We start from the raw sequence: 23,857 nt of genomic DNA, 5'->3' as shown, positions 1-23,857 counted from the left end.
TTTGGGATGGAGAGTGCTGACCACTAGCGCGGAAAGTAGCCAACATCAAACTCATAAATTCCTATGACCATAGACTTTTCTTGGAAGAGGTGGTTTTGACCAAAAAAAGAAAAGAAAAAAAGAAAGGAAATAGCTGGAAGGAAGATAAACGGTTTCGTAAACTCCAAGAAGGGGAAAAGACTGAACATATATTGACCTCACAGGGTGTCTAGGAAAACGACCGCAGTGTTCTGTTTTCTTTTACTCTCTATCCTATTCTATTCTATTCTATTTTATTTTTTATTATAAACATGTGCTAGTAGCCATCTGGGCTACAATTGTGTTTGTTTTGTACATCCTCTAAAGGTCACCAGCTAGAGGTCAAAGGTAGAGCCCTATCTGTGCTCTTTGGAATGTGAAGACAATTTCTTGTTAAACAGGTATGCTTGTTTTGTACATCTTAACCATGTTTATCATTAACTAATGACACTACAGATCAATATTATGATATTTTAAGGTCATTGACCTCTAAAAGGTCACCAGAGGTCAGAGTTAGAAACCTGTCTTTGCTCTTTGGAATATGAAGACAGTTTCATTGCAAAACAGATATGCTTGTTTTGCACATCTTAACCATGTTTATCATTAACTAATAACATCACAGATCAATAATATGGTATTTTGAGGTCATTGATCTCTAAAGGTCATCAGAGGTCAAAGGTAGAAACCTGTCAATACCCTGTGGAATCAGAAGATTTGTAGTACAAATGCATATTTAGTGCAGCGTAACCAAGATCTAAGCCTATCATTCACAAATGCCTCCAAACATCAATATTCTGATATTCAAAGTTCATTGACCTCTGGAGGTCATCAGAGGTCAAATCAGACTTACCTCCTGATCTTGAAATGAATCTTTTGGCATGTACTAACACTGGTGAAAGTTTCATACTTTAGTCAAATTTTGCACAATTCTCATGATTTTGAGGGTTTAACCGCTCTACTATATACCCGATCTTCTTATGACTATGCATGAAGACACCATATAAGCAGTTTGTTCCCTAGACGATGAAGTGCAAAAAATAAATCAATAAAAATAGTGAAAACATACACGGGCAATTATGATATACACACTGTCCTTATATGTAGGTCCCTACATGGCCGTTCCTACTTTGCATATTTTGCCCATAATTTGCATGTTACTAGATATTATGGATTCAATTCATTTCAAAGTTTATTTCGTCTTTCGACAGAAACATAGTGATGTACATTTCAATTTCTCAGGCAACAGAGAATGAGGTAAATGTAACATTGTAGAATATAAGACAATATATAACAGGCCTATATTGTGAGATAATACGACAAAGGACTGAATAGTATATCAACTTCTTTTCTGCGGCCCCTGGTCACCTTCTTGTTAGTGGATGTTATTGTCTTGTCATTTCTGTCGAAACTTTATGAAAAGCTGATAGATTGCAAGAATGGAGAAAAGGTGATGATTTGGTAGCCATTTTTTAATGCCAATTATTGGTCTTGCACTGAGAATTATACTTGTTTATGGGTTTGTTTGTTATGATTCAGCGTACCTAACTCTATGACAAAAGAGCCCAATTCCCAACATTAAGTCCAAAGAACTGCTATGAATCACATTTTGTCAATAACCCCGCTATGACGGGACTACTATGGAGCAGTAAGTATTCAACTTGAATCTACTAAACAAATCAAACAACAACCCCTCAGCGGCAATCATCCTTCTGACCTGCTGATTTTTTTCCCTTGCACTTTGAGGCCTCACGCTCCTAATTCAGCTCGCGCATTGCCTACCTGGAAGGCAGTACAAAGATGAGGTAATGTTATTTTTTACCAAAAAAATCATTAAAAATCAGTCAAATGGAAAATTGCCACTTTTGGTAGTGTTTGACATTGCTTGAGGACAGGAGCTTCTGCAGGTTATGAAGAAGTTGAATGAATCAGGGTTTTTGTATTTTTAATGATTTTTTATTGATGTATGAGGTAATTTGCTATTTTTATCATTTTTGAAAGTGACTGTATGACTAGTCTCGTATGGAGTCTCTTAACTTTTTTTAGAGCTGGACAACATCCCAAAATATGTTGTTTGCTTGAAAGCAGAGAGAATTTCCCTTCATCTGCTTCAATTAAAAAAAATTCTATGATTCGATTGATTTTTTATGATTCATAGAATATGCTGCATTTAACACAGGTTTCTATGGGAGCCTGGAAAAGGAGCGTGAGGCCTTTGATGTTACCGAATACTATGTAGTAGGCTTGTTCTTCTAAACCCACCGATCCAGTCCTTTTTCAGCGGCGATTTGGTCCCCCCGAATTTGCGTATAAACCCGCCCATTCGACCCCCTCAGCGGCGATTTGGTCCCCCGAATAGGCTTCTTCGTATAAACCCGGCGATTCGATCCCCCCTCAGCGGCGATTAGGTCCTTGTGAAACGGATATTTGGTCCTAGGATACTATTTCCTAAATTCGAACCCGGAAATAAGGTCCCCCGGAGTGTTTCTCCGGACGGACATTATCTCCTACCACACCGGCTCACCCCATGGCCTATCTGGCTTTTCATGGTGGCTTTGCTCCGTCCGCATCCTCTCCGCTGACATGGAGCTCCATGGTGTTATTTTCTTCTCTTCCAAGTTCGTACTACAGCGAAAGGGACTGTGATAAAGACTAGTCTGACAAAAGCGACTGAACGTGCACATACACTGTATTGAACCATGGAGGTACAAAGTCGGGTCTTTGTACCGTCATGATTGAACCCACTTATTTATATAGGAAATATTTCCTACAGAGATCAGTGATTGAACCATGGAGATAAAAGTCCATGATTGAACCGGTTCTCACCGACCTGATTGAACATTGTCCTACGTGCGTATTGTATATTAGCTCTTTGGTACAGATACACGGTGTATATATATAACGGAGAGAAACGCAAAGGGTAAGATTAAAGTCAGTACACCACACCGCAATACTTTTATTTTGTTTACACGTACGAGTAACAACGGCACAGAGTTCATATTGGGATTATTCGAATCTACGCACACCATTGCTCGCGGGTTTCTCCATACTAGTATATTTGAAGCTCGGTTTCAAAGCAGAAGCTCCTGGTCATCCTATTTCTGAATCTGACTGGTGAAGGAGGGCTGCTCAAGTGCATTCGCTGCACATTATTCACATCTGTCCAGTTCAGTTTGTGCCCTGTCACTTGCCCCTTTAAAGCAGGACAGACATATCGGCATTAATATGTCTACTCCAAAAGAGTTCGACTACATTGTTGTTGGTTGCGGAGGGATCGGCAGCGCCGCTGTCTACTGGCTTGCTAAAAGAGCTGGGAAAAGTGAGTATGCCGAGTTAATTGTGTAACCAGGGAGGTGGATCTCTCTTCCACCTCCCTGGTATAACTACCTCCGTGGTCTATCCCCATAGTACACTCAGTTATTTGGTACTGTTCACCTGCCAAGTTTTGAGCTAAAATAAAAGTTGCATTGGAGTGCATGAGTGGTCAGAAGTTGTCTCTATACTAGTAATAAATGGTCAGTACAATTATTTCGTTGGTTGGGCTAGAACTGATCGACCTCAGTACTATTGTCTTCACAAGGGGTCTACCACCATCTCTTGTGTTATTTTACTGTTCAGCTGCTACCATGATTATCTTATTGCAGTATATATTTTCTTATGTGTTCTTTTTTTTCAGGGGTTCTGGGCTTGGAGCAGTATGACCTTGGTCACCACAATGGGGGCTCACAGGATCACTCCAGGATTATGTAAGAATAACCCGGATATCACCTCACATGTATCTCAGTGATGGTTGTTTTTGACGCGCAATCAAAAAATAATACATGTAATATGAATATAATCAAAATCATTGCCATTCCAGCAAGGGTTACTATCCTAGCATCTATTATAAAATGGGGCCCTGGTGTATATGATCCTCCAAGAAGCGTTGCCCATAAACTGAGGACATTGAAAACGCGAAGAAATATCACATGCTGATTTTTATTCATTGGCAGAGAAGATGCGATTTTATACCATTTTAACTCCAACATTCTTCATTTTTAAATGACTGCAATCAAGCCCATTGTTGCTATCTGGTATCAGGGCCTAACCATAGCGCATATACCACAATGATAAAAAAAAAAATGCACCATGTGGAACGTATAATATATTCGCGTAATATAGACCCCTTATAACATTTCCTCAACTCCGAGGGGCACGATCAAACACTATTTGTCTAGAGGTGATTAATCAACAGTGCAATGCCCTCGACTTCACCGTCTCGGGGCATATAGAACTGATGTTCTGTCACCGAGGGCGAATACTTTTTAACAGTGACCCGAGAAGAGGCAGCCGATATTTGTTTTTGTATACCGCTTCTCAGTTAATTTGAGATAACATTTGTATGAGTTAAATTAAGGCACTGATATGAAGTTATTGTGCTACTGGCCAGAGATATTAGGCCTGCATTCGATTATTTCCCATTGTGCAACTACGAGATATACTGTACATAATACACGCTTCTACCTGACTGCTGGGCAGTATAGCGAAAACTAGTGACTGCACTTTTGACCAATCAAAATCGACGATTCATCAAATGAGGTTCGTTATAAACAGTTAGTCGCAATGAACCGGAGATTTATGGTGCTATACGTAGCTATTAGTTAACATACAGGCCGCATTCCTAACACCTTTCTTTCCTCTGCGTAATGAGTGTTTTAACATTGCATCGTGTAGATAATGTGAAACTTAAAGATTTTTCTCATCTAGTAGGAACACGTAAGAGCATCAGAGATTTATCCAACGTAAAGTACAGAAACTACAGTATACAAGCATTTATTCGCTGCGGTACGTCTGAGCAATTATGGAAATGCTCCATCTACTGTAGAGTCTGATAAAAAAAAATATTACCTTATTTTACTTTACCAACATCTAGTTGGAATATCTACCTATAGAACAATCTTGCTCACTGTCATAGCTGTTAACTTGATTCTGCAAATATCATAGTCCTTCCTTTTTTTCAGCCGAACTTGGGCAGCCTGATTTTTTTAGCTCGTTTCCCAACAAGATTCAAAAATAAATAAACGACGACAGGCATGAAATGTAGATGGAAAGACAAACCTTCTTCTCAGTGTGTATGTGTGTTTGTGCGTGTTCGCAAGTGTCGATATGTGTTGATTGTATTAGTTCTAAAGAAAAGACGAAGTCACTGGGTTTAACTTTCCTCGGAGTTATTTAAAAAAAAAACTCATTGCCTTCTTTTATAACCCCTTCACTTTGCATATTGTAACTTTGTTTTATCTGTCAAATCGTCATACCATATTTTATTCATATTGCTGTCATGTCATATTTTATTCATAATATCGTTGTCACATCTCTATGTATGCATGTCTTGCTGCATTCAAGACTGAAATGAAAATAAAAAATCTCTTTTCTCCTGTACATTTTCTTTGTTGTTTTCCGCAGCCGTCTCTCTTACAGCGGTCCGGAGTACGTAGAGCTTGCCAAAGGTACGTACAAGGCATGGGCGGAGGCGGAGAGGGAGTCCGGGCTACAGGTGGTCTACAAGACTGGTGGCTTGGACATCACCAAGAGGGGTACACTAGGCGAACAGGTGGTGGAGCAGTACGCCAAAGCCATGGATGCTGCGAATGTAAAGTAGGTCCCGGAAGCCAGGGAATGATGATAATGATAAGGTCTTCTTTGTCCAGGGTAGCCTCTTCAGTGTTGCCACTACTCTATATCAGAGGGCCCTGTTAACAATGAAATTCTATAACGTTTCACGTGTGTAGGTGTTGGTAGGTGTTGTAGGGGTTGGTAGCATGAGTCACAATCAATGCAGCCATTCAGTGAGAGGTGAGGATGTCTACGCTTTACAAGTCTCCCTCTGATGTGTGCTCATTCAAACCTTAATTTGCATACTTTTGTTCCTATCTGAATTTCTGCAGACGACATGATAATTAAATAAAACTGGACTGGTAACATTAACTGGTAACAGTAGGGGCACTGCGGCATAGTGGATAAGACTTCCGACTCCCAATCGGAGGACCCAAGTTCGAATCCCGCCCAGTGCTGACGTCCTTGGACAAGATGTTTTACTCACCATGTCCCTCTCGACCCAGGTATATAAATTGGTACCTGGCAACCCTAGAGTAATAATAATGGCAGGGCTCTCTGGTCGAGCAGTTGCAACACTGATGAGGCTACCCTGGGTAAATAAGACCTTATTATTAGCTTTTACCAGCTATTATTCAAAGCGTGATATCCTTCACAGAGCTACCATGACGGGCACTAGACAATGTCAAGTAGTTTGAATAACATGTCGCCATTTTCACTTGATTCATCCCCTGCTACACCACAAGTATACACTGACAACACGTATAATGCAATTCTATATCATATTCTATAATTCAATGCCCTGAAGCGAGCTGTTTTCACTTCATTGTTTTTGCTTAAAAGCAAAAGTATACAGAATCAGTCATCAATGTCGTTCCTTCAGCCGGATCGGAGAGCTAACAAGTCTGATTTCAGTGCAAAGGAATGACAGAATTTCTAGTTCGCTGAACGAGAGGGATGCTGTCGCACTGATATAGTTTCTATCACTTAGGTCTACATCCTATACGAGATCCTATATTGGGACTTGTTCCAAGTTCTGTGGAGATTTATTCAAAATCTCTTGGGAATGAGTGAAATTGATACCTGGCAAAAATTCAAAAACACTCTTGAACTTCGGGAAGACATCAGTGCAGAACGTGGGAAAGACTTGACATACTCACAAAGCCCTCCCAGATCAGCGAACGTTACATGCATGGCAGTGACCAAAGATGAGTGCTGATCGACATGTAATATCTGAGTTTTCTTTAGACGTCCATACAGATAAGGAGGTTTGTTTGACGTTGTCTGCTATTTCATTGGTCAGTACAACTCCAAAGTAAAGTACACTCTTATTTAGAGTATACAGGGCTATCTCTTCGCCTCTCTTTCAAGAACAATTCGTCAGACAGACAAAAAAACAAAAACAAAAAACTGTGACATTGGTTTGTTACTCAGTATGCTTGATAGGGTACGTGTGCTTTACCACATCCCACACTGTATAATGTTGCAGTGTCCTTGTTCAAGTGTTCCTTCAAGTTAGCTATAGCAAGGGATTGAAGTGACAAAGGGGCTATATCATCGTGTCACTCATAAAACAAACAAACGAAATATAAAAAAAAGAAACGTTAAAATTATTGTTCATCCTAAGGGTTGCTGTCATAAATAGGACGTGAAATCTTGATGGAAGAAGCATGAGGGTTTATGTTCCGTATCAAACTTCCTGGGTCACGAGGTTCCGTTGTTGATTTCTCTGCAGGTTACAGGTCATTGTGGTAACTGAAAAAGTGCGAACCAGCCGCAAAGACACGACATTATTTTATTGCCATTGTTGTGTCCAGTCCTAATCTCGAACTCACATTGCAGAGCTAAAAACAACAGTGATGACCTTAGAACAATCAGACCTACTTTTTAGCTGATGGTGTGATTTGCTGAGTCAGCAGTAAACTGTAGAAGGCTTTATATCTGTTCCTTTCGATGATTATCGAGGTACTATCTATAGGTCTAATGCCAACGGGGGCACGTCGGATTCGATAACTGTTGTAACGCAATGGAGGTGATGATGGTTATTACATTGTACTACTGATAGCAGTCCTATCATTTCCCTCTTGTCTGTCTTTTGATTGTTGGATTGGTTCAGTTAGAATAATAAACATCAGCACATGGCACGCAAAACATGCATATTTGACCTTCCTAAGAATGAATTATTGTCTGCATGATAATTGTGATGTATGATGATTTGACCTTTGTCATATAAATGACTACTTTATAATAATTTTTTTTTTTTTGTGGTTTAGCTCCATAAATTCCACCTTTTTTTTTTGCGATGCTTCAGTTCGGCCCTTGCTCGACGAAAGCATGTGAATTATGTTTTCTTTTCTCCCTTCGATGTCATAATCTCTCGTGTTGTCTTTATCTCCGTCCTTTTAAAGGCATTGTCTTATCATTCATATTATGATATTTTATTATTATATCATGTGCTTGTCTATCCTTCTGCCGACTAAATAGTATATGGACTGATGTTCATTGTAAATTACAAGTAGATTTAATTCAATCCCTCCTTTACAGATATACATTGTATAAGACCTGCAAGGTTTGATGTGTTAGAACATGTAGGATATAGATTAAGATCAATTTAGAAAGGATGTTTCATGTTTTGTACCAATTAATCCCCCCTCCCCCCGTCATGTGGTTCCATCGTTATCCTATCTCCATGCAGGTCGTGTTAGATAAAAGAGTAACAGGAAGGATGTAGCTTATGCCATTGTTGTTTCTCTAGCCTTAACCTGGAACCCGATATTGCCGATCGTAAACTGATATGGAGACGACCTTCGAACCATCAAACCTACTTTTTACCTGATGGCGTGATATGCTGAGTCAGCAATAAATTGTAGAAGGCTGATGTATGTTCCTTTCACAATTCGAGAGTCATCGAGGTACTACCAATGTCGACAGGGACACGTAGGCTTCGATACCTTGTGTATAAACACAACGGGTGGTTATGATGAGGAGTCCATTATCATAATTTGTCTGCCTTTGGAATGGCTCGTTCAGGATGATCAACATCAGCACATATCACGTTGACTATTTGACCGGAGTTAGTATGAATTGTCTCCATGATATGATCCATGTTTGCTTTTGTATAAATGTACATACAACATGTGTGTGTGAAAGAGGGAGTTTGTTTGTGTGTGCGTGCGTGTCTGTGTGTTTTATGCCCTTTTAACCCTAATCCCACCGGGGTTTTTTGAGGGACTTGGGGGGGGGGGGCTTTTTGGCCCCCCTTCAGATCTCGGTCGTGGATCGTGCGATCCTCGCGAAAATTTGCACTAAGATAGAGGCCAATGTAATCTACAAGACTGTATAGTTAGATTGTTCAAATTTTGATTTATGTATTTTATATTAATCAATTTATGCTGATTTATGCAAAATATTTTTTTTTTATTATAAATCAAAAAATAAAGCTCCAAGACTTCTAATTTTTGGTGAACATATTCTTTTCAATATCCTCAACAATAATATTGAAACAATAAATCGGCTTCATAATTATTTCTTACGGATTTTATTGCTTATTGAATTTCTTATGTATTTCTGTGTTTTTTCACTTTTTGTTTTTGTTGGGTTTTTTGTCGCAGAAACTTTTTAAAGCATAATCAGGCTAAAATAAATCATTATCAGCCATGGAAAGTAAAAATATGTATTTTTATATCAATTAATTGCAAAACACAATTTACATTGGATTTGTACACAAAATCATGTTTTTGAGCAATTTTTGGGTCGACGCATTTTTTTCAAAGGGGCGTGGCTTCAAACGGTATGCCCGGGAGCAACAAATTTAGTCTCAAAAGTTGCGCAATACTTGAAAGAAAAAAAGTCATAAAATGTCGCGGCGAGATCATCACGCGTTGCGGAATAATCACGCGAAACGTCGGGGGGGGGGGGGGGGAATGGGGTCAAAAAAGCAAGAGAAATAAAGCCCTGAACAAACTTCTAGATTATGAAAAATTACAAATGAATCTGTTTTCTGTATTGTGGCCTGTATTTTTGTTCCATAAAATTATTTTTTATAATGTTAAAACTGACCATAACGCATATATATATACATTTTTTTTCCTTCCTTCGGTTAATTGTCTCTCACATTGTCTTCGTCGTCGTTCATTTTTTAAATAGACATTATCGACCTTTAGATCTGTGACAAGGATACTCAGACGACGCTGTTTAATAGGCAAAGAAAAAAAAAGTGGAGTTCTGCCCATGCGCGAGACAACTGTTTCCATTGTCCAACCTGGGAGGAAGCGCGTCGTAAATGTAATTCCCCGGTCACACAGCACTCCACGTCTAAATCACGTACAAAAAGTTCTGAAAATCTGGTGGACGTCGTCGTAAGTGGTAACTTTTTGGTCAATTTTGGTTTGGCCGTGCTTTGTACGGGGTATCATGGCCGTCGGCGACTGTTCCACTGCTGAAGCACTGCCTTAACACGGATAACCACGTCCAGCCACGTGTATGCAGGGGCGTCACCAGCTTTTTTTCAAGGGGGGTGCGTTTTGACACTAAATGTTTACGAGATTTTTTGGACAGACATTTGGAATATAGGAAGCTCTCAATCCCTAGACTTTTACTGTTTTTTGAGGGAAACCAAGCGGGGAAAGGGTTAGGGTATACCCCCTAAATGGATTATGGAATGACGGTGTGAAACGACAAATTACTGGCAGCGATATCAGGAGAATGGCATGACGACTACATGCGAGCGAGCTTGAAAATTTTGACATTTTACAGTCCAAAAACTGCCGTTTGTAGCCATATTTTTTTGCTTTGTAAATTAAGGGGGGCGCACCGGGCGCAACTGCTGGCAATTACTGGCAGCAACATCAGGTAAACTGCATAGTAATTAAATGCGAGCGAGCAAAGAGAGCGAGTTTGGAAATTTTGACATTTTACAGTCCCAAAACTGCCATTTGGAGCCATATTTTTTCGCTTTGGAAATAAAGGAGGCGTGGGGGGGGGGGGGGCGCAACGGGCGCAACTGCCGGTAATTACTGGTAGCAACATCAGGAGAATTGCATAACAATTAAATGCGATCGAGGGGAGCGAGCGAGCTTGAAAATGTTGACATTTTACAGTAAAAAACAAACAAACTGCCGTTTGTAGCTATATTTCTTCGCTTTAGAATTTAAGGGGGCGCATCGGGCGCAATTGCTGGCAAATACTGGCAGCAATATCAAGAGAGCATAATGATTACATTCGAGCGAGCGGAATGAGCGAGCTTGAAAATTTTGCATTTTACAGTCCAAAAACTGCTGTTCTTAGCCATATTTTTCGCTTTGGAAATTAAGGGGGGAGGCGCAACGGGCGCAACTGCAGGCAAGTACTGGCAGCAACATCAGAAGAATGGCATAAAGATTAAATGCGAGCGAGCGAAGAGAGCGAGCTTGTAAATTTTACATTTTACAGTCTAAAAACTGCCGTTCTTAGCCATATTTTTTCGCTTTGGAAATTAAGGGGGGGGGGCGCACCGGGCGCAACTGCAGGCAATTACTGGCAGCAACATCAGAAGAATGGCATAAAAATTAAATGCGAGCGAACGGAGCGAGCGAGCTTGAAAAATTTGACATTTTACATTCCCCAAACTGCCGTTTGCAGCTATATTTTTTCGCTTTGGAAATTAAGGGGGGGGGGGGCGCACCAGGCGCAACTGCCGGCAATTACTGGCAGCAACATCAGAAGAATGGCATAAAGATTGAATGCGAGTGAGTGAAGAGAGCGAGCTTGAAAATTTTGACATTTTACAGTCCCCAAACTGCCGTTTGTAGCTTCAAGTATATTTTTTCGCTTTGGAAATTAAGGGGGGCGCACCAGGCGCAACTGCCGGCAATTACTGGCAGCAACTCCAGGAGAATGGCATTACGACTAACAAGCGAGAGGAGCGAGCAAGCTTGAAAATTTGACATTATTTACTGTCCACAAACTGCCGTTTGCAGCTATTTTTTTTTTCGCTTTGAAAATTAAAGGGGGGGACGCCCGGTGCGCCCCACCCCCTGGATCCGCCACTGGTAGTCAAGGGTGTGGGTTTATGTTCATGACTGGGGGAGGTATGACCAGCGAGGTGGCGTCGAAGTGACCAAGCGTTGAAAGGATGTCCAAAATCTGCACTTTAGAGCATCCCCTAAACTAATTGTGCGTGTTTGTTTGTGTGTGTGTATATTATATACATGGAAAAGTTAGGAATTAACCCAGGTCAAGTCCTTTTATTGGCAATGCAAGACATTTATATATATATATATATATATATATATATATATATATAGACTAGTATGTAAAGCAACACTGCAAAATCAATGATCTAGCTTTGATATAACGAAGCGTAAGGTACAAAGGTGTACATTCTACATCACATTGCGCAACATTGTAGCAGGGAGGTGGAAGCCCCTGATTGTAGCGACTCTTCGTTCGGATGTACTGAGTATACTGCGCACATCCTGCTTATATGCAGAATGCCAACCAGGAATCACAATCTTTTGTCGGGTCCGGGCTTTTTGAACAATGTTTCACACTATATACCTATTTAATTATGGTTAAAAGAAATCATAGAAAGATATCTTATTTCTGGATCACCCTTTCATTCAAAAGCAGTTTACTAACACTTGAACTACTATTTCGGGAAATCCTTTTTTTTTTACCAGCGGATTGGGAGGGGCCGCACCCCCCCCCCCCCCTCTCCGTAGTTACGCCATTGCTTTTGGGTGAAATAATTGGACAGATTTCTTGAATTCTAACAAAAAAGCAAGAAAATCTTTTCATCGCGGGAATTATGATTATGTGGGGTGGGGCAAATGGTGCGCTTGCCTTCCAATATTTTCATGGGGGCAACATTTTTGTTTTCTTTCAAAAGCAAGAAAATCTTCTCATTTCGGGAATTATTGATTACGGGGGGGCAATTAATATGCTTGCCCCTCCATTTCTTTTTATTTTTTTTTTTTAATGAGGCTAAGGCTCGCTCTTGGGCTGGCAATATGGATTGGTCAGAAGTAACGTACATAGACCCTACATGCTTGTAAGTAGCACACGTACATGCAAACGTGTATAAGTGCTCCGTATCGTACGGATGTACAGTATGGTCGATAAATAGTAAACACTGTAGAATACTAATAGATAAGTATAAAATCAGTGCTGCCAGAACCAGGGGTGCGAATTGTTTTTGTGTGTGTGTGTGTGTGTGTGTGTGTGTGTGTGTGTGTGTGTGTCCCTGGTGCAAAATATTAAAAAAAAAGTAGAAAAGAATAATTATTTAGCGTCCGGCGTTGAGGTCGCTCGCAGACTAATTTTTTTTTTTTTTTTTTAAAGGATCTGAAGGGGGGTGCGTTCGCACCCAACGCACCCCCCCTGGTGACGCCCATGTGTATGTACGTGGAAAATCCATTTGTCAGTGATAAGCCACTAAACACATGCTATTTGCCGTGATATCAATGCGTAACACGCGTCAGATGACCGTGCTCTGCCCTTGACAGACCGCTGAACTTTCGCGTCTTACCCACGTCTTTCCGCGTCTCCCCAAGTTTTAATCACTGCCGGAACACGGATTATCACGTGTGTTTCACGTGTGTTGCACGTCTTTACCACGTGTACCGCCCGTGGTTGTCCGCGGAATAAAATTTTGAGCAGTTCAAAACTTTTTACCGCGTTCGACGCCGTTCTGATTTTTCCCGCGTCCTGCCACGTCTATAAATCGACCGTAGTTCGTCTTAAACTCGACATTAACGCGAACAACACGAACAACACGGGAGACCACTTTTAGACGTGTTTTTGTCGTGATTAAGCCGTAAAGCGCTGTGTGACCGGGGCTTAAGGGGCGATCACACATCGCCGGTTTAGATGGCGGTTCATGGCGGTTCTCAAACCGCCGTGAGCCGTGTCCCACCGATGGCGGAATGCACTTAAACGCGACGTGACTACGTTCTCAACACGTTTTGTACACGGCGCTAACGCGGATTGGCGCGGTAGTAACACGGATCTCCCCAAAAGGTGGAGGAGTCTATACCAAGCCTTTGTAGTTGGATGCAATCAGAGCCCTTTCACTCGTCTTCAATGGGTTACGACAAGGAGGTATTGCTTTGTTAGGTACAAAAAGAGAATTTCAAAAGAAAATGCGAAACGTTGTAACACCCTGTGTATTTACAGATAGAAATAAGTGATGCAATAATAAATTGTCTTCAAGTTCAACATGATGCCCTTTTTCTCTTTCTTTTAACTTTTAAAATATCTGTATTAACTGTCATTAAAAAGACATACATGTCAAAGCAGATTCCAACATGGTTTACCAATTTCCTGTTCATTTGCAGGTTTAAATATATCAAGTGATGTAGAAGTACTTGCTTGTTCCAACATCTTTTTTTCCCTTTCTTAATTAAGTTTTCATATATCTCTAACAACAGTCAATAAAAAGACATACATATCAACGAATATGATTATATCTACATAGTCTCCTGTTTATTTACAGGTTCACGTAACATAATGGTGTTTTTTTAACATCGTTTTTCCCTCTACTCTCTTAATTAAGTTTCATCATGTCTGTATCAACATGTACTCTTACAAAAAGGCATACATAATAACGAAAGCAGAACCCAACATATTCACAGAAGTCTTCTGTGTATAACTTACAGGTTCACGTAGCCGGCCTTCTTTTAAACTATCAAGCTTTAACAAAATTATGCACACGCCTGTTAAAGAAACTGATGTACTATTCCACAAACCTAAAACCTTTTTGAATATTAAAATTTTCTGTTTTACTCTATGCGTTAGAATAAAAAAGTAATGAAACTTTAGCATTCAATACAATACTCGATCTACTATTATGGGTTCATTTTTGCTTTTTCCCCAATTTTTTTTTTATTGCTCCGCCATGAAGTGTCGCCGGAGGCATTATTCTCGTTTAATTTCAACATTTGTTTTTGCATGAAAAGTTATGGCGGTGTTAACACGGTATTATCACGGATCTTGAGGTGCAAACCGCCAAGACCGCCACGAAAAATTAAACATGTTTATTTTTTTCTGGCGGTTCTCCGCGGTTCTCCACGGTTCCTGGGATTTATGGCGGATGAGTGACGGATGACCAGGGTTTGTATACGGTGTGAACACGGTCTTTGGCGGAGCACGGCGATTTACCGATCCGCCATGAACCGCCATCTAAACCGGCGATGTGTGATCGCACCTAGTTAGTGTCGCAGATCTGAAGCTCGCTTTGTCCTCTAGTTGTATTAGGGAAGTGAGATCACTTCCTTGGGTCGTAACAACAGCTTCTCATTCATCTTTAAAGGTATTTGGTATCCATCGTAAAACAGTTCTGCATTTTAATTCAATCATTCGTACAGGTATGAGAGACTGGAAGGGGAACGTCTGCGCCACAAGTTTCCTCAGTTCAACCCAACACCAGAATGGGTGTGTCTCTACCAGCAAGAATCTGGTCTGGTAGACGCTGCCATGGGTAACGCTATCCATACCCAGCTGGCACGACTGCACGGTGCCACCATCGTCGAAAATGCTGCCGTTATGAAGTTGACGAAACAGGGTAACTTGACAAAGGTACATGCATCAAGGATTTCCTTCTTTCTATCTTCACAACCTGCTCTGTAGCATTGATGAAATTAGCATTATCCTCACGGAGGGAACTTCAATAAGATCAGTTCGAAATGTAGGTTCTGAACATTTGATTTCTGGAGATTATGTTGAACAAATTTATTAACAGGGTCCGTGGAAACGTGGGGGGGGGGGCTGCCGCCTTCCGCACCTTTGGCAAAAAACACAGTACAAACATATAAAACTCTAAGACAACTTACCCAGTTATTGTGGAAACATCTGCTTGATCAGGTCTGTACAACCAAAGGTGACTTCCTGTGCAGGAAGGTGGTGATCACAGCAGGTGCCTGGATGAATGAAGTCTTGTCGTCTGTTGGGGTGAAGATACCACTCACCGTCACCCAGGAGCAGGTCACCTACTACGCCACGCCCCACATGAAGGAATTCACCAAGGAGAGGTAGGCATAAAAGGGCCAGGGACACATTCAGGTTGCCCCGAAAATATTCATGTTACAAGGGTAATTCAAACAGTAACTTAAAATGTCTGTGCTCTGCTATGGTACACGGTGTCATCTGCAAGATTAAGATATAATTTTGAACATGACTGTAATATTGATTATTTACATGATTTAAAGAAGGGATAATGTTGTATCGGAGGGAAAATGAATGATTGTCATATCTTTATAGGCAGTGCCCATAACAGCAGAGATCCCCGAGGTATTAAAGAAAGGAGTTGTGAGACATCTACTGGATCAACTTGTTGAATATATCATCATGTGCGGATTGTCAGACATCTAAACGTTAAGCCATGGCATAACTGGGGACATGTGACATTTATTCACTTCCCAAAGGTGTCCCATCTTTATTTACCACCCTGGTCTTGGGCCGTCACCATACGCCTTGCCAATTCATGGTAATACCGGCTTTAAGATCGGACTAGATGCATCGGGCCCGCCCGTCACTGCTTCCACCCGCACGTATGTTCCAGATACTGAGAGGGTATCGAGGGCAAGTGGAGTTTTAGAGGAATTGTGCCCCAGGGTGAGTTGGACCCAAAACCCAAAGACGGAATTCAGAGAAAACATATCAGTGCAACAAGCCATACATAAACCATGCTCACTTACATTTACAGCAAGATGATATTGGTCACAATGTTTGCAATCACTTCATCTCATATTAACGCTAAGATGTCAGATTTTTTCTGCGTTATACTGGCTGCGTCATTAGGTGCGACAGTTGGCTGTGACTATGAAATAGGATGAAAATTGGGACATTTGGTTTAACCGACTTTGCGCGCACGTCATGGAAGCTTTAGACGATTTGAAAGCGATCGTCATCTCTTTATATGTTGTTGAAGAGACCCACTGATTTCGAATACCCTAACAAGTAGGAGGCCAACTAAAAAGGAATTCATGGTTTAAGCCATGGAGACAATTGAATGTTTGTCCAAGGCAGCGTTTCAAAATGATGCCTAATGAATTAAACCATGAAAAGAAAACTTGAGCTACCTAATTCAATAAACACGCTTGCCATTCAGTTATGGAAAATAAAACACGCATCTCTGGACGAAAGAACAGTTGATATCGTTTTTAGACCAACCCATGCAAATTGAATCTACGGAATCGTGAACCACGGAACTATCCAGCTCCTTGCCTGAAGTTTCAAAGGCACTCCAACTACAATTTAGTCTTCAGATCAACAAACTTGTTTGTATCTTAGTTTGGAACAGGGCCAGCGGCCTATCAGAAAAAGTTTTCGAGCTTACCCTATCTATAACTTTTACATCAGCAACATTATTCCCTCATCGGACCGCAAGCCTGCGGAAAAAGCTACTTCGGAGTAATCTCAGTCCCACCTGAATGTAATCACGAATTTGTCCTTGACTGAAAGATCTGTACAAATTGGCATCTCGCTTTATCATTTGGAATACACACGTTGAGTTACGGTAGAATTCGCTGGGTCCATTCATTCTCTTGGTCGTTGCTGCGTGAACTTGAAAAATTTTGTCGCTGCTTCACCAACGATCACGCAATGTTTTAACCATTAGATGTACGGGAAGGTTGTAGGGAAAGTTGCTTTATTGAAATCATAACCATACCATCCCTTTAAACTGACAGCTATTGTGGCTTAGTGGATAAGTTCGTCGACTTTCATGAGGGCCCTGGTTCGACTCTCCAGGCAGTCACTGTGCCAAAGGCATGACAGGCAGGCCACTTTGTCCTCAATGCCTATAGTCCTGGGAAGGGAACTTAAAGGTGTCAGTCCCGTGGTTGCTTGATTACAAGTAGCTAGGCCTATCAATGATTCCTTGGCAGTCACGTAAAATATTCGGTTTAATTCAAATCAGTTCATATCAATTCAATTCAAATCAACTCATTTTAATGCAAATCTATTCATTTCAATTCAATTCAATCAAAGCTTTATCAATATCTATCTTAACCAGCTCTCAAATCTCAATTCTCTTGCCCATTGACTTCAGAGGATATCGTTGTGACCGAGTATGCTGCAGCTGTCTTCGTGCACGCAGTTCTAACTTCAGCCCATTTTCATTGTTTTACATAGGTATTATTTGTCCATACTCAGATGGCATCCTTCCATGCTCTCTTTGGTCTGCCTTGCCTCTGTTTTCCTTCCACTATGCTTTCACATGAAGGAAATCTTTCGATGTGTCATGCCCGTCGCCATCGTGTCGAGATTACTTCAGGGGACCTACACAGTTGTCTGTATAGCTTTAGCTGTGCAGGCGATGCGTCAGGTTTTCCCCATAGCGCCTCATTTGAGCGCCATGGAGTCAACTTCGTAGATCTCTAGTAGATATCCCAAGCTGAGAGGGAAACAAACACGAGCAGAAATCACGTCATGCGGCCTTCGGAGTGCAGATTATTGATTCATATGACAAGCAAAATATGAAGATTATGCCTTATAGTGAGCATTAGCTGGCGTTCTGGTAATCATTGCCAGAATCTTGGGTCGGGAGCTTTGGTCTAGAGCTGGACTAGATATTGGGCATTTTGGAAGGCGGTTTCTGCCTCCGACATTGTTGCTCCAAGTCATTCGTCGACGAAATGACTGATTTCGTAACGAAATAGTTCATGCGACACTTGGCGCTCCATACAAATTGTCCATGGTTTAAACCATAGTTTCAATTATACATTACCACCTTCGTTAATTCGGGCCTAGAAGTCACAAGCATTGAGCTTGGAAGGTTTGTTTTTTTGTTTATTTGTCTTGTTTTGTTATCTAGCCTGGCAAGTTCTTGCACGTCCCTTCAAGTTGGACGTTGTCTTCTATAACCCACTGTTGTGTAGTACTAATACCTTCCACTTCAGGGCAAACTGAACCCGACGTTTCAACGATCGAGTTTATCATAATTAATTTATATAGTAGAGGAGGCACGTGACGAAGCTCCAATGACAATGCTATTCCTTTTGCTATACTCTGTAGGGTTGGAGTCATTTCCTGCAAAGACTTCACCTGACTACAACATCAGGAAACTCAGGCGCGGCAATCCGATTCGTGACACGACAATATTTATGGTAGCCTTGAAGGCAAAACAAAAAAATGGCTAGACATTTCAACGGTGTGTCCATATTACCGTTTGAAATGAAGAAATCTCATGTGTGGCACATTTCATGTCTGCTTCTCACATTTTTGTAGGTGCCCCACGTTTAGCTTCTGTCACCCATATCACTCTTACTATGGTGTTCCCATCCACGGGAACACCGGGTTTAAGACTGGTATTGATGCGGCAGGCGAGGCGGTTAGTGTCAACACGAGAACATTCACGCCCGACCCAGTACGAGAAACGAAAATGACGAAATTTCTCGCCGAAAATGTGCCGAGGGTGAGTGATTAGTTTCCGACGATTTGGTGGTCACGTGCCATCAGAAAATTTAACTCCATACAATACAATTAAAGTTATCTTTTTTTTGGGGGGGGGGGTGGGGACTCATAAACTACTGCATTCTAGCCCTACTGAATTTCTTGAGTTACTTCACGGCTTTCTCTCTGTTAAATACTTTGACAATAAGACATGCATCATCATGGGTAACTTCAAATAGAAATCTTCTTAACAAAGCAAATTAAAGAGGTCCTGATGAAGGGCGGATCCCACCTTTTTATTATCACCTCCCCTTTCTACTCTGAAGGCTTCGAAGGCACGGTAACAGCTGGCATTGTTGTGCTCACTTCATTGCAACTGGCTGGTAGATTATTCTTGAATTGTTGGTATATGATTATTGTTTTCTCTCCTGAAGACTCCCCGTCTCTTCTGGGAACCCACAATTCAGTTTTGTAATTTTCAAAATCGAACTGTTACACTACACTATACTGTCAACATTGCTATAATAACAACTGTTAATCCGTCTGCAGCATATGGTTTATTTGTTGTCTTCATCTGTATTTGAAAAGACTTTGCTATATCCCCGAGTAGTTTTGTCTTTTCTTTTTGTTTTCTATATTTTGGTCCTATCCCAGCTCTTTACACTTGGTTCAATACTAGGACCTACGCTTAACAAGCTGACCTTTAAGTAGGTTCCATCATACTTCTGTGTAGCATTTAAACATGATTATCATTATGCATTATACATTTAACATAATATGGACACAACGGAATGATAACTTTTTGATCATTTCTTCGGTTGCTCTATCATTTCTGCCCATGTATACAAGCAGTTACCATTCTCTGTCATCATCATGTTTTGTTCTTTTTTGTTTTTGTTTTTTGCTTCTTTCTTTGTTTCCTGTGCTTCACTTCTGTAACCACGAAAAGCATATTGTTCAACTGTGCTACCATTTTCACAACTGTCCCTACCCTTCTAGAGATATTGGAGATATTCTGGATTTCTTTTGTGTTTTCATATCGGTACCATTGTTTTGGAAATCCGCTATACACTTAGATGGAAGATTATACAGGTACATCTAGCGTCCATGATATGAAAGTACATAACATTCCATTGCACATATTATTTTGTCATCATTCACATTAATGACACAAAATAATATCTATTCCAAGAGCGAAGTAGTCAGTCTAAGCATAGCCTGATATTTGCCACTGTCATTCCATTTTGATACACCCACGCCATGTGAACTATTCGTAATTCAACACTGTTGTAAACGATGCATATGTTACATAATTTACCAATGATGCACGGGTCTAATTGTGTGCATATAAAAGGTAACTATATGAGACGTTTAACCCACGACGCGCCGCTAGTCCTGCTGACCCGCGGGTAATAATGCGCATCATATGTTTTACAGAACGGAAGACAATTTTTTCCCTCAAGTCCCTCTTCTTTTTCAATCATGCGTCCAGTGATTAGCGACGCCTGGCAAATTTACTGGCTGCATGCTAGCCATCTACAAGACACAGTTATGATACAAGTCGCGCTACAAGTCATGCCACAAAAGCGCAATATCATGATTGTACTGTTCATCGTCAGTGAATGTAATAGTTATTTGTATCGAACTTGTTTCAAGTAAAAATCAACGCACAGCCATGGACCAATAAAGTTACAGAATATATTCTTTTTTCTGTAAAGACCGTTGCCGCATTAAAGACTCCTGCGTTAGACTTCGAATGCCTTGACTAGGAATGCTTTCAATAGACATGAATTGAAGTGACAAACAGACAGCCAGACATGTATAAAGGCCCAATGACAGAAAACTCAATCTGTATTCGCTCCCTGTACATCAAGGCTCTTGGACCAATACTGTACACAAAGACCTGTCTCTACGCCATGACGCCAGACAGACATTTTGTGATTGACAACTGCCGTAAGACTGGTTACCCTGACGTCATTTTCTGCTGTGGGGCTGGCCACGCCTACAAGTGAGTTTTACCACTGGGTGAAGTGTTGTTCTTTGTTTCCTCATTATTTTGCTGATTTTACTACACTTATTAGATTCTCGAACCATTCACAATTTATTCATTCCTTTAAGTATCAATTTTCCCTTTGTTCATGCGTAGTTAATGCAAATGGAAGAAAGTACCATACCAATAAATGTTGGCAGATCTGAATATTCATAGCTAATTTGTTTACATCAGGATATACTCTGTATAGTTTATAACTTTATAAAAAAACAACAACCAAAGATATGAGGTCTTAGGGAAGCGTTTCGCTAACGTTCCGTTTCACAGAGACACGGAACTACCACTTTGTTGCCTAGAGACAGCTACCTAGATTAAAGGGGATGGCTAGTAACCGATCAGTGGGAATCAGTGGGAATGCTGAGGGATGATTGTTCCAATCCTTGTGGGATTCATTTAAGAGTACATTATATATCTACTGTTGTGTGAAAATTATTTGCTTCAGAACGGTCTCATATTCAAGTAATGTGCAGATTAATGCCCCGTCACTGACCAGGCACGCTAACCTGGAAATATTAAACTGCACATTACTTGAATATGAGACCATTCTGAAGCAAATAATATTCACACAACAATAGATATATAATGTACTCTTAAATGAATCCCACAAGGATTGGAACAATCATCCTCCAGCATTCCCACTGATTCCCACTGATCAGATAGTAGCCATCCCCTATAAAGCCTGCAAATCATTACTTGCCATTGCTTCCTTGTTTTCAGATTTGCTGCGGTGTTAGGCAAGATCCTGAGCCAGCTGGCCATTGATGGGCGGACGGAGTTCGACATCAGCACCTTCAAGATGGAGAGGGAGGCCATCACGGACCCCTGCTTCGAGCCCTGCTTCCAACTTGGTATAAAAAAGGAGGAGCTCACCCAGTCGAAGCTGTAATTCCGCAATCCAAGGGCATGGCAACCACGCCATTGTCGTATATACGCGCTGTGTAATGTCGTCTGCAAGTGAATTTCAGTAGTTGTTCACGGTTGGCTCCCCCACCGCTCGTGTGCCGATTATTCGTGGTCTTGATGATTCGTCTGTCCGTTCCTTACTGCAGGCGTCACACTCTTCCCAAGATTGAACACAGATGGACGCACGATAAAGGAAATATTCTAATTTGACTCTGATCGTATAAAATTTGGGTCATTCGAGAGGGCAATCTTAGAACGTCACCGCATGACCGCCGTCGATGGAGTTTCCCAAGCTCCGGTAGCAACTTCGTGAAAGGTGACAAAATCTTTGGCATAGAAACAACAAAGCAAAGAAAATAAAACAAACAAATAAACAAACAAACAAACAAACAAACAAACAAAAAAAAAACCTGCCGAAGACCTTGTGAAGGTTAATTTTCGTGTTGAATTCTTGTGTCCATTTTAACTTTACCCTTTACATTACGTCGTCTGTCCATAGCGTGGCCTTTGTGTGGTCTTCGGGTAAACTTATCAAAAAGGATTCACATCTTAGTGCAGCCTTCATGTGTGGTTCTGGTACCATCGTGTGATCTTTTGTAGGCATCGCACTTGTTTCGCCTATTGATTGGCTTTCGACCAAGCTCGGGGCTAACTTCGCGCGAACTCGAATATTCATATTCGTGTGGCCATCTTGTATCAATTTGGGGACAGCGTGACGTCAGCATAAGCAAGTACCCCCGTAATAATGCGATTATGGCGTCAGGACTGCATGTACATTGACATCGGAAGGTAAGCTTTTGCCGTTCCTGTCATGTCGATGCTTCCAGAAGACGCGGTGACGTCACTGAGTCACGGAGGATGGCGCTCTTCTTCCAGGTCTTACGTATCTTCCCAAATTCTGCGTTTGATTTTACATTCAGTCCAAATGGCCAGTAATGAGTATACATACGTATCCTATTTCTTTTTTCGTATTTCTACGGTTTCTGCGGTATTTCTACAGTGGCGAATTTGAGGATGTCTGGTACTTATAGTGTTATGTGCATAATCATGATAATGCGGACAGCGTAAAAACACAATACAGTATGAATTGTGTTGTCAGTATGTTTGAGTATCGGTAAACGCTAAGGGCAACGTGACAATATGCATGTACATGATTTTAACAATATAGATGTGTAATTTGTTTTGTTCCAACAAATTGCCTCATAAACGCGAAGAAAGCCTTCCACCAGATGAACGTAATTTTTATGGAATTTGCTTTGTAGAGTAGATGCAGCTAAGCGTGTCAGGAAAATAAGAGTTTTTCGTGTACCATAAGATTCGCGTCAGTATCATGATATAAAAACTGAAATCTTTTGAACTTTGAACACTTCTTCTTTGTACATGCATCACACCACACGCTATTTACAGCACACACAAACACACACACACACACACACAAATGCCTCCATACATTTCCACTTACTTCATTCTGCATATTTGCCTTTGTTACAATCTAAAAGTATTCGTTATTTCATCTGTAGTAAGTGTCATCACGTGCAAAGAATCCCATAAGTGATTTTAAGATGAACTGAAGCACCTAACTACTCAGTAATGTGCGCTTTTGCACATAAAATAGTTCTTTGTTTGTGTTTTTGTCCACTCGTTTGTTTCCTCGTAATGTTTATATATAAACATTGAAATGAGTGCATGTGCACAAAAATAGTTTCTTTGTATATCATGGTATAATATAATCGTATTTGGCATAATTTTATGTATATGTATATATATATATATATATATATATATATATATATATATATATATACAATTGTACCGAATGTTATTATTAATCAAAATACTCTTGGCCTTTATGACTTGCCCTTGATTTTTGTGATGTACTTGTAACATAACCTTAAAGCTAAAAGACCCAGACCACTTAGCTGTTTA

At 40.7% G+C, this 23,857-nt stretch overlaps 1 protein-coding gene across 1 annotated transcript; it reads left to right on the top strand.

Annotated features, from left to right (window-relative positions):
* Positions 1-2,951: 2,951 nt before the first annotated feature.
* LOC139744638 (monomeric sarcosine oxidase-like) lies at positions 2,952-21,972 on the top strand. The gene is made up of 8 exons (XM_071655068.1): positions 2,952-3,334; positions 3,692-3,761; positions 5,458-5,649; positions 14,952-15,162; positions 15,448-15,614; positions 18,814-19,000; positions 20,853-20,986; positions 21,746-21,972. Exons 1-8 carry the CDS (start codon positions 3,241-3,243, stop codon positions 21,912-21,914), a joined length of 1,224 nt encoding a protein of 407 aa, XP_071511169.1. The 5' UTR covers positions 2,952-3,240; the 3' UTR covers positions 21,915-21,972.
* The last annotated feature ends 1,885 nt before the right edge of the window (positions 21,973-23,857 follow it).

Source organism: Diadema antillarum, unplaced genomic scaffold (genome assembly GCF_040938485.1).
Source record: "Diadema antillarum isolate AM-2024a unplaced genomic scaffold, OU_Dant_1.0 seq00001199_RagTag, whole genome shotgun sequence".
NCBI classification, from domain to species: Eukaryota; Metazoa; Echinodermata; class Echinoidea; order Diadematoida; family Diadematidae; genus Diadema; species Diadema antillarum.
Note: the sequence above shows the minus strand (reverse complement) of the source record. Positions and strands in the feature narration are given on the sequence as shown.

Excerpts from the sequence above, each read along its gene's own strand:
- LOC139744638 (XM_071655068.1), top strand. The coding sequence starts at position 3,241 with ATGTCTACTCCAAAAGAGTTCGACTACATTGTTGTTGGTTGCGGAGGG. Across the intron at positions 15,163-15,447 it reads AACAGGGTAACTTGACAAAG|GTCTGTACAACCAAAGGTGA; the intron begins GTACATGCATCA and ends CTGCTTGATCAG. Across the intron at positions 19,001-20,852 it reads TCGCCGAAAATGTGCCGAGG|GCTCTTGGACCAATACTGTA; the intron begins GTGAGTGATTAG and ends CTGTACATCAAG.